At 41.2% G+C, this 11,547-nt stretch overlaps 1 protein-coding gene across 1 annotated transcript; it reads right to left on the bottom strand.

Moving 5' to 3' along the window:
• Positions 1 to 307: 307 nt before the first annotated feature.
• On the bottom strand, positions 308 to 11,481 carry smc1a (structural maintenance of chromosomes 1A). The gene is made up of 26 exons (XM_076095674.1): positions 11,060 to 11,481; positions 10,310 to 10,498; positions 9,767 to 9,879; positions 9,130 to 9,333; positions 8,504 to 8,742; positions 8,125 to 8,383; positions 7,655 to 7,795; positions 7,476 to 7,558; positions 7,267 to 7,366; positions 6,775 to 6,882; positions 6,447 to 6,632; positions 5,779 to 5,958; positions 5,527 to 5,673; positions 5,255 to 5,392; positions 4,960 to 5,076; positions 4,759 to 4,865; positions 4,512 to 4,653; positions 4,270 to 4,415; positions 4,002 to 4,155; positions 3,795 to 3,905; positions 2,863 to 3,019; positions 2,620 to 2,774; positions 2,332 to 2,483; positions 2,155 to 2,224; positions 1,939 to 2,049; positions 308 to 1,189 (listed from the first exon to the last, which is right to left on the bottom strand). The coding sequence occupies exons 1-26, from the start codon at positions 11,166 to 11,168 to the stop codon at positions 1,109 to 1,111; spliced, it is 3,699 nt and encodes a 1,232-aa protein (XP_075951789.1). The 5' UTR covers positions 11,169 to 11,481; the 3' UTR covers positions 308 to 1,108.
• Between the last annotated feature and the right edge of the window lie 66 nt (positions 11,482 to 11,547).

The raw sequence follows: 11,547 nt of genomic DNA, 5'->3' as shown, positions 1-11,547 counted from the left end.
TGAGCTCTCAGGCTGTTAAAGGAGAGGGAAGAAAGCCCCCCACAACAGGTTAGTTTCATTCATTAAATAAGAAAACTAATGACAGAAATGCCTTGAAATGAGAGCCTTGATGAAAAGATAGGTGTATGTTTTGCATGCTTCGCCCAGCAGAAGTCACAGTGTGAAAACTGAGACCCTCTAAAAATAGTCTCGCCAAGCACAGACTCCCCTTATGGAATGGAAACTAATGCAGTAAGATGCATTCTGCACCACAGCTTCAAATTATTGGAAGGAAGAAATGGATGCACAAAATGAAAAGGGGCTTAAATAATTAAAATTGTATTTATTGATGTAAGCCAATCTATGAAGCAGACCTGACAGAATTGTCTCTTTACCATTTTCCTGAAGCTGGTTCAGATTATCACTCAAGGAATATAAAGAGACTCCCGTTATTCATACAGCCGTATAACCTCTGCACATCTTCTGACAACATCTTTGACAAAGCTCCATGATCTCATTGCAGCGCTGCCAGTTGCAGCTTACTAAGGGTTTTCTTTAGCCGTCACACAAGGGAATGTAACAGCAGTTTCCTGAATAAGCTTTAAAAAAAAAAAAAGGGTAGCACATGAAAACGCAAATACACACAACAGATGAGAGGCAAGTATTTAAAGCACACCATTGAAAAGAGGGCCGTAAACAGTATAAAAGCTCCGAGAACAAAAACTTGTTTCAGGTGAATTCGACACATTTTACCGCATGATACAAATTCTACAGTCTGTTAAAAAGGTTTGATTCCTTCTCATTTACACTTGATTATAATTCATTTTAATGGATTATTATAATCACTCTTGTATTGCCAAATTGAGAAAGGGCGGGCTTTTATAAATGTACATACATCCTGGTTGTCTGACTATACAACAACCCCCCCCCCCCCCACAAAAAGAAAAAAGAAACTCACCAATTTACTACTCTAGCATACCCAAACAATATATCATTATAAAAACAATAGGTAATAACATGTGGGACCTAATGAATACATAATCTGTGACTACAGAACAGGTTAGCAATCCAGAGAGAGTAGCCAAAGAACGCCCAACTTGCCAAAATGCAGGTGTTGGGAGGGCTCGTATTATTCATTGGGATTTGGGTTGGCATCGGGATACTGGGAGAGGTCAAAAGTAAGCACTTTACTGATGACACAATCTCCTTGCTGTGAGTGGGAGAGAAAGAAAAGCAGTTAATACTTTGATCGTGTGGATGAATTCAACAACAGCTCAAGATACTTTGTTACTACCGGCAGGTTTCTGCTGAGACCAGGAATATGTTTTAATGTTTGAAATTAAGGGTTCCAAATACAACTTATTATGACGACTTGTTCTAAATCTATAATACACAAGTTCCATAGTATTTACAGACTTATGTGAAGTTATATTTTTTACTGTTTAATACGACATATATAATGCAATTCAATACCTTTCTTAAGGTAATACCGGTCAAAGAATAAAGGACTAGTAGGGACAATAAGGCCTATTATTTATCAATTACATGCATTTATATCATTTACAACATATTTGCCATTACTTCCCAGCAGTATATAACAATAATTTATATAAGTAATCAATTTACTTGACTTGGTCCCAAATAAGTTGACACAATTGATGGATGAATTGACAATTAAAAAATATTCTTATTCTGTTTTTGTCAATATAAGTTTTTGCCAAATTTACACTACATTGACCTGCATGCACAATCCACTGTTGCACCAATGCTCTCCAGACCGACCGTACCCAAATACAAAACAGTTTGACTGTCTGTTACAGACATGTTAATGAGGGAACTGAATTTAATGTTTTTTAAGACGTTTTGAAACCAGCATATCCACTTTAACATACAAGGCTTAAAACATCATGGCTGTCCGTTATTTAGTATATTGATCTTATTGTATATTGTGAAACACACCTCTGGATAGACACCGATGAGCGAGTCTGCCTTGGTGTAGAATTCCTCTTTCAGAGAAATGACGATGGCCTGGAAGTTCAGCACCGACTGGTCTTTGATATAATTGGCCACCTTGAAGGCACAAATGGAACTTATGAGTTGTATGAAATGTGATGACATCAAATGCAGCATTGATAAAACGCTCAAGTCACCGAAACAGAGATCGTTTTGACAGACCTTGCCGATGTTAGTGTTGTCCAGAGCAGCATCGATCTCATCCAGTACAAAGAAGGGAGCGGGTTTGTAGCTGGAGACAAGCAGGAAAAATGCTCTTGACAATATTCCGACTGTTTAACGTGAATAAATAAATGAATTAAACATGAAATAAAACTTTGTACTCGTCCGTTGTTTCACCTGTGAATAGCAAAGAGTAGAGCCAGGGCAGCAACAGTCTTCTCTCCTCCAGACAGGTTGTCCATGGGTCTGAACCGCTTTCCTGGAGCCACACAGTTATAGTTGATGCCATCCAGGTATGGCTCCTCAGGGTTTTCTGGGCCTAGGAAAGCCTACAGAAGAGGGACACAATCAATGTAAAACACAAACATGATCTGTGTGTTTTACTGCCATAGCATAAGCCACGTTTTGTTGTAGGGCATTGAATTTTTGTAGGTTATTGCAAAAAAACAAAACATGTTTGCATACCTGGGCACTGCTGTTGCGTGAGAGGGCCTTGTAGATCTCATCAATGTTGGTGGCCACAGACTCAAAGCAGTTATTGAAGCGATCGTACCTTTCCTTCTTGATCTGCTCAAAGGCTTGCTTGGCCTTCTTGGCTCTCTTACGGGCAGCCTCAAACTCTGAGGGAGAGAAAGAGAAAAAGGCATGAGATTCTCTCTCTCTCTCTCTCATTTAGTCCCACCCTCTAACATCATCCTCCCATCTCACCGTCACTGGTCTCTTGGAACTTGTCCCTGACACTCTCTAGCTTCTCCATGGCCTTCATGTTGGGAGCACTGATCCTCTGAAGGATACTCTGCTGCTCGTTCAGACGCTGCTGCAGTGTGTTGGTCTCCCCCTTGATCTCCTCCTCTGACAGAGCATCCTGTAGGACAGCGGCATCATATTCAAATTCAGCTCGGTCCGGTTAGAGAAAAGGTCCGGAACATCACAATGTTAAACGTTTGCTATGATTTAGTGCCATATGTATTGGAGTAGCCTAGTAGTTGGATCAAAGTTTGCGTGTAGTCAACAACTGAATGTCATTTCAAATAAATAAAGAAAGTGCAATTGACTAATATCGCAACAATATTGATAGTCAGTTTTTCACATTGCCGCTTTTAATAATTGCCAATAATCAACTGTCACTGAACATAAGAGACACACTGGTTTTGTACTGACAATGGGAAGAATGAACACAACAGTCTGTCCATTCTTGGTTAAAGGCTCTGGTTTCGCTGTTCACTTTTCTCTTTTTCGAGCACGCCATGTGAAATAATACTGACTCAAGAAACCTCTCTGACTGTTTGGTCTCTTGCCCCGTCTCTCCACTGTGTGTGTGTGTGTGTATATCTCACTCAATGCTGCCGCGATGCTAATGGAAATACACATTTAATGGCAGAGACGCACCACGTCTGCGGCGGTTAAGTGGTTTGGAATAGCCGCCTTTAACTATATACATCTCTCACGTTTCCTCTTTTGTATATTTCTAAGCACTTTGTAGAGAAAAGTGCTTTATAATTATTCTTATCATTACGGTCAGTTAGAAAACCAAGTAACGCAAATACAGAGAGCTGACGTCACTTTTAAATAAAAATGAGGGGAGGTGGTGAAGTTGGACCGTTTAAATATAAGGCGTCTTTGCCGTGTGCACTACCTACCTTAAGGTCTTCAGTCAGGTTGCTGTAGTCAATCTCTATGAGAGCCTCTTTAGCAAGAACAGTGGTGGATGTTGTCCTCTGGCTGCTGGACTCCTCTGTCTGGGAGCTCCCCTTGATTAAAAACAAACAAAAAGAAGGACGTCATTTTCTGTTTCTCTCCCACTAGTATGAAAGTTAGGGCGTGTGTAGGAGTGTGTTTGTGTGTACCTCTCCCTGGCTGATATCATCCATTGTTCCAGAACGAAGAGGCAACCTGATGTCCTGCATTTTGCAGGCTTGAAGCAAGTTGTGACGGTCGCTGCGCTTCTGCTCCAGTTTGGTCTCAATGGCCGTCACTTCCTTCTGGAGATGAGTCAACTCCCTGGAAGACACAAAAACAACATTTTTAACTCAATTGTAATATTTATCATATAATATATCTTATCATATAGATCATAGGACATAAACAAATGTATGTGCTGTTGCAGCCACTGACTTATTGGCGCCCCCCAGTTTTTTGCGGATCTCCTCCATATCATGGTTCTTATCGTTGACTTCAGATTTCTTGGTGAGGTGCTGGTTCTTCAGGTCCTGCAGTTGTGCCATTGTCTCATCAATGATCTTCATGTGCCTGTGCTCCTCCTGCAGACAGATGACAAAGAGACACACAAGTGAGAATAAACGACACACTACATTATTATAAGTAACGTTTTTTTATCCTTCACTTTACGCATTTACTTTCTTCAGTCGCTCTATTTCAGCCTCGTCCTTCTTGACGGTCTGCTCCCACATCATGACTTTCTCCTGGTCCTCCTTCAGCTGATTCTTCTCGTAGTCTACCTGGATACCCAGGCGGGTCTTCTGGGTCTCAAACTCCAGACTGAAGCAACATGTTGTGTGTCAGATTAAGACGACATAGGAAACCAGCAACAGGTTAAAGAACAACGTGGCGAGACTTAATACTTGAACTCATCACTACACTCACCGCTTCTTTGCGATCTCATTCTGCCGCTTCACCTTCTCCTCCTCAAACTCTCGGATGTTCCTCACCCCAATCTCCTTACAGAACTCAATAAACACCTCATCCTCCACCTGGAAAACAAAGAAACATTTATATTGACATTACTGCAATGCTACATATTCATAGACAGGCTTCTAAATGGACCTCACTTCGGGTCAGTCTCACCAGGTTCATGCGGTCTTGCAGGTCAGTGATCTCCTTCTCACGGGACTGGATGATCCTTTTGATGTCGTTGATGCGAGGGCCAAAGTTTGCCAATTCACTCTCGAGCTTAGACTTCTCCTGTATGACACAAATTAATCAAGTTTAAATGTAACCGTCACAATAGCAACAACAATCAACAGGAGGAATATATATATATATATATATATATATATATATATATATATATATATATATATATATATATATATATATATATATATATATATATATATATATATATATATTCAGGCTGTACCTGCATGTTGAGTGAGAGGTGACGGGTTTTTGTCTGTTCCAGATCACTCTGGGAGTACTTTAGTCTCATCTGCAGACCGTGGGCCTGAGACTGCACCTGACGCAGCTCTGCCTCCTTCCTCTTGGCCTTCATTTGCTCCTACGAAGAAAAACAACAAGTTGAAATTGTTGTGAATTTACTTCAAATGACAATCTATCAACAACAATTCACATTTTGAGGTTGCTGAAGATATCCTGATACACACTGAGAGGACCAATAATAATCATAGTTACCTTGAGCTCTTCCGTGAGTTTCTCTTTCTTCTCCTTGAGCTTGTCCACCGCCTTCTCATCCCAGCGCCTGGCCTTGGCCTTCAGGTCGCTGGCTCCTCCAGAGATGACTCCAGACTTCTGGAACAGAGTTCCATCCAGGGCTACCGTCTGGACACGAGGAGAGGTTAGGTGGAAGAATAGACTAAATTCTCATCTAAAAAAAATCATCAGGTGGACATGTAAAACATCAGTGAACTAAATTAAGTCAAATACCTTGTGTCTGTATGGCCCTCCGAAAGCGATCCTTCGTGCGTCCTCTACGTTCTCACAGACAAGGGCGTTGCCACAAGCATACTGGAGGGCTTTCTTGATGTGGGGCGGCTCATAGCGAATCACATCAATCACCAGTTTGGCTCCTCGCAGCTCTCTCAGCTTCTCATCTGTTGGTTTCACCTAAAATAAGACAAGAGAACAGCACAGTTAAAACTCCAGTGCCCTTTCAATCAGGAAACTGGTCTCATTTTAAGCAAGAGATGAATAACCTTTTATAGCTGGCTGTAAAAACTTAACTGTAAACCAGGCACCCAAATTGTTGGTATTTCAATGAGTAGCTTTTAAACGAACAAGACAAATTAGAAGGATGAATTAGGAGGATGTTTATTAATCGGAGTGATAAAAGATGCTTTGAAAAAATTAAAGAATGAAAAGAAAGATATCCGTATGCGTTTGGGTTCTTTTTCCACGGTTTCAAACCGAACCGTGCCTTTTGTGAACCGTTACACCTCTAGATTAGACGCATTTTATGTCTGACATAAATCTCTTCTTCCTCAAGTTTGTTGAAGTTTGATGTTTTCATTTAGGATTGCCACTTGATAGTGTTCAGTCTAACCACTCAAAAAGACTCTTGAGCAGAGCAATCGTCTGTACTTCAAAGTATTCACCTCGAGGTAGTCGAGAGGAAGGAAGGTCTCGGGCTCTCCTCTCTGCTCCTTGATGTATTGAATACAATCTCTGCCAGTCTTCTCCGAGTCAACAATGATGGCGTCCATGTTCTTGCCCAACACTTTGGTCACAGCAATCTGGTACTTTTTCTGAGTGGGCTGGCACAGGTCGATTAGACGACCATACTGCAGAAAGACGGAGCGGCATAGTATTGTTATTTTCAATAAATAAATAAATAAATAAATAAGGGAAACAGAAAAAAATGCAGCCCTGCAATCATTGGAAAATGACATAATCGTGTGCTGAATACTGTCACAGGTGTCTTACCACAGAGCCAGGGTAGAGTCTTTTGATGCTCTCCATGATCTCAGCCTTGCGCTGCTGGCGACTGTTCTCCTGCCTGTCGATTCTGGCGTCTCCCAGCTGCTCCATCACCTACAGCCACAGCCAATAATAATGGGATTCGTTAAAGACTCTTTCACAGTTGACATTTTCACTTGTCAAACGCAGGTGTAACTAATAACATCATCAACAGGAGTGTCGGTGCCAGGTAGTTAGGTGATAGTTAGGTGTGCCAGTAATCGGTGCATGTTTGCCCGCTAGCTTGGATTACTGGCACACCTAACTATCACTTATTATATTTATCACATTTGTGTTTTTCCCTGTGGAAATTTCTATTGATCTGCTTAAGACACTGTTACAAGGTAACGCGTGCAACCATGAACTCAAATATGAAACACACTGAAATCATTGTCAGTCAGCTAAGATCACAACATTTGAAGTCATTTGCGTTTCCTTCCTTGTGGATGTATTAAGCACCTGGTTAAGCTCCGTGTTGATCTCGTCAATTCTCCTCTTGGCACCCTCCACCTCCTCGGTCAGCTCCTCCTCCATGCGCTTCTGCTCATCCAGCGACTGCCTGAAGGTTAACAGGGCAAAACAGTGAATGAAGGAGCATAATGGGAAAAACCTAGTAAATCAATAAACTGAACACAGACTGTTTAAACACAAAGGTGAGAGCAGCATACCTGCTGGTGGTAATGTAATCTTCTAATTTCTCAATACGTTTCTGGTTTTCTTCAATTTCACGTATCTTCTGTTTGATTTTGGCCTGGAGAGAAACAAAGAAATATATGGCTGTACGCATTCAAATCGGTTAAATCCATCGAGTCTGGCACAGGCAAAGCTGCCATCAGCATCTACTTACCTCTGTCTCCACTTTCTTCCTCTCCTCTAAGTCGAGGCGGTCCTGGTCGGCCTTCTGGTCGCGGTTGAACTTCTCCAGCTCCTGTGCCAGGGTGGCCGCACGTTTACTGGCCTCCTCTTTCAGACGATGGTACTGCTTGACCTGGGAGGAGAGAAGCAGTGGGGGATATAAAGCCATCTTAACTTCGGGCTCAGCTTGACACCAATTTATGTTACAATTCACACACCAAAACATGAGATTTTCATGTGCCAGCATGAATGAATTTTGAGATATTATGAGAAGTATAGCAGTCAGGTAGTAGGATAGTCCGATATTTTTACTGCTAAATATTAACTATTATAAATTAAGAATTAGTTCCAGTGTTTCAATTCTATCAACTAAATTAAATCTTGTAATATTACATTATTGAATCATAATACATTATGAATCCAGGGGCCCTCAAATGTGTCCAACGTTCTAACATATCAGACCTGGTTTTCCTCCAGGGTGAGGTCTTGGCCCTGGCTCTGTGCCTCCTCCTCCATGCGCTCCTCAAAGTCTTGCTTGGCCAGCTCCACTGCCTTCATTTCGTCATCCAGCTCATCCATGTCCCCCTTGCGTTTCTTGTACATCTTCTGGGCATTTTGCAATGACTTGCGCGCCGCCTCGAGCTTCTTGATCTTGTGAGAAGTGTTCTCTTTGGCCTTGATGTACTGCGGTCTCTTTTGGTTCAACTCAGAGTCTTTCTCTCTGTGGGCAGAGTCGTCAAGTAATTAACAAAGCCCTAGGTCTTAAGTTGCATTAGCTATGCATCATCTGAGGAGTACACCAAGCCAGCTATGAGTGGGTGATCACATAACTGTCACTTACTTGATATCTTTTTCAACGGTCTGCTGCTCCCTCATCAGTCTGCCCAGCTCCTTCTTCTTGTCCTTCAGCTCCTCTTCCACATGGTCCATCTTTTTACGGTCCTTATCGATGTCCTTGTTACGCTGGCTCAGCTCTTTGTTCAGCTTCTCAATCTCAGTCTCATTGTGGTACAACTTGAAAAGTTGCAATTGAACACTTGCCCTGGCCACTTCATCTTTCAGACGCTGGTAACGCTCAGCCTAGTGGAAAGATGGGCGGAGAGGCAGACAGATGGTTTTTGATGGAGTATATCATTTTTGTATAATAATGGCGTTAGATTTCACCACGAAAGCAACACTGAGATTAAAAATCTCCTTTTCAAGAGAGTCATGGTCGAAATAAGGAGCAATAACAGTGAGTTAGCGACAAATAACACGAGTCAGACGACACAAAATAAACAGCAAATCAACCTAAGTAATCAAATTGTAATACTAATTGAAAGCGTATCTCAACAACTAAACTTTACAGCGAGTCAAATACCTAACATGCATAAACTTTTAAATCAAACCAAACGTTATATGAAGCATTTCATTTCCAATCCAAGCTGGACACAAATACATGGAGGTAAATGTAATTTGAGAACATACCTCCTCTTTCTCTTGCTTGGCTTCTTTGCGCTCAGCAGCAATGTTTTTCTTACGATGGTAATTGAACTGCGTGTCCTCCTCTGCTTTCACCATTTCCTTCTTCCTGCGGTCGTACTCCTGTGCCAGGTCTCCAGAACGTGAGATCTCCTCAAACAGAGCTGTGCGCTCCTTGGGGTTCTTCATGGCAATAGACTCCACAGCTCCCTGAAAGGAGAATAAGCCGGGAATTACAGTTAACAATAGCAACTGCCAACATCATGTTACCAGATATAAATTTAGCACAGAAAAAAAAAAATTTGTGTGTCTCTGCTGAAATTGGTTGAGTCGCATTAAAAGCTGCAATACCCAGCAAAGCATCATGCATGGTTTCATTAACCACACCACCATGAGTGCTGGCATTAAAGAAAACAAAACTAACCCACTACCAGGGCGGATTATCAATTACTTTAATCACATATTATTTGTGCAATTTCCATCTGCAATAAGCAACTTCAATTACTGATCAACTGTTTTGAGATCAATGTAAACTAAAGCATAACTGTCTGATCGAAAACCCGTGGCTTAGTACAGAAGCATTATGAAAGAACCTTTAGGAATAAAATCATCCTAGAAAACATTTTTAGGATTTCAGTCTCACCTGGAAGACCAGGAAGTTCCTAGCCTTGATCAGAATGCCAAGTTTTTCCAGCTCTTCGCTGTATTCAGGCAGGCCCACCACCTTGCTGTTGATACGGTACTCAGAGGAGGAACCTGATGCACACGCCACATGCACATTACAGGAGATAAAAAAATCTGCATATTAACGTACAAGATGGCAGCAATGGTCTTTCCTTTACCTTGTCCAATGAAAGAAAGACATTATAAACATAATATAATGTATTGCCTATCTAGTTTAATTTAATGACACAAAATAGTTCTGCAAAACTTAGTGTGATGTCTGACTGAATAGTTTGAACATTAGGTGCTTTAATATGCAAAGAGTACTGGCAGTAGCTTTCTTGTGGTTTTGCAGCTGTGCTTGGCCGTGTAGGCTTATAAACACATGGAATGCAACATTACACTTTTTGTTTGCTGCAAATGACAGAAGATAGTTTTCACAATTATGTTTTTCATTTCACACATATAGCAATAATGATACTGAAGCATTCAATCCAACATGACTGTCGATGGCGGTTCCTACCAATGATGGCCCTTGTGAAGGAGCGTTCCTCTCCGTTATCTTCCTGGTACACCATGCTGACAAAAGCTCTGTTGGCAGCTGGCTTTCCTACGGGTGCTCCATGGATAAGATCCTTAAGAGTCTTCACACGCAGGTTGCTGGTCTTCTCTGCCAACACGAAGCTGATGGCATCCATAAGGTTGGACTTTCCTACAACAGTATTCAGAATTTTAGGAACTGATACAGAATATGAAAACATAAAAATATACAAACGTTTATTAGGGACACTTCTGGTCAGTTTACTTTCTGTCAGAGAAGCATTGATTCAAATCTGGTAACTTAATTTCACAGCCAGCTGTTAGTGACATTGGATGGCATAAGAGTTTGTCCTCATCATATGCAAACACCTACATAATCTATATAGTTCACAAAGATGAGAAACAATTGTTTTGCAACTAATTTGCAAGAGAAAACGTGATCATGACCACTACAAAGTAATTGTTATGCACACAAGTTAAGTCACAAATTACGACACAAAAAAAGCCATTGTAATAAGCAGTGCAGAATGGTAGCGTTAGCTGGTAGGATAAGTATAACGGTATGTAACGTAGTTCAACTGCTGTCGAGTAAGTCAGACAATCATATTTAAGCTACACGTTTTGATATCTAACGTTAAAGATAACGGGGCACGACTGCACCGTGTTTACAGTTAGCCAATGCTAGCAATAAGTTTGCATTAGCCGCCAGTTAATATGTGCTATCATAACATACCAGATCCATTGGGTCCGATGATTGCAGTAAACTTGTGAAACGGTCCAATGATCTGTCTTCCTTTATACGACTTGAAGTTTTCGATCTCTATCAGTTTCAAATAACCCATCTTCGTGATAGTAATGACGCTGTTGTGGAAAACAAAACTGCAGGGAATATTATAGCTACAGCTAGTAAAACGTTAGCTAGCTAGCTAATGGTATCAACCGATGTTTACCGAGCAAGCGATGTCGAAGACGATGTATGCACGCAAATGAATGAACCTATCTGTTCAGTCTATTGCTGGCCTATGCACATGTCACATTATGAAGTGCATATTTAGTTTAATAATCTAAATAGCTTCATAATCTTAAACAATTAGACGCGATGCGGCGGTGACAACAATGCGCCATTTTACAATCTCACAGGAAGACCCTCGAGCGCGCGAGACACGAAACCTCACAGTTTATCGCGAGATTAACGGAGTTGTTCTCATGACTACAGTATTG

This window comes from Anarhichas minor, unplaced genomic scaffold (genome assembly GCF_050575085.1).
Source record: "Anarhichas minor isolate MPS153535 unplaced genomic scaffold, ASM5057508v1 ptg000003l, whole genome shotgun sequence".
Lineage (NCBI taxonomy): Eukaryota > Metazoa > Chordata > Actinopteri > Perciformes > Anarhichadidae > Anarhichas > Anarhichas minor.
Note: the sequence above shows the minus strand (reverse complement) of the source record. Positions and strands in the feature narration are given on the sequence as shown.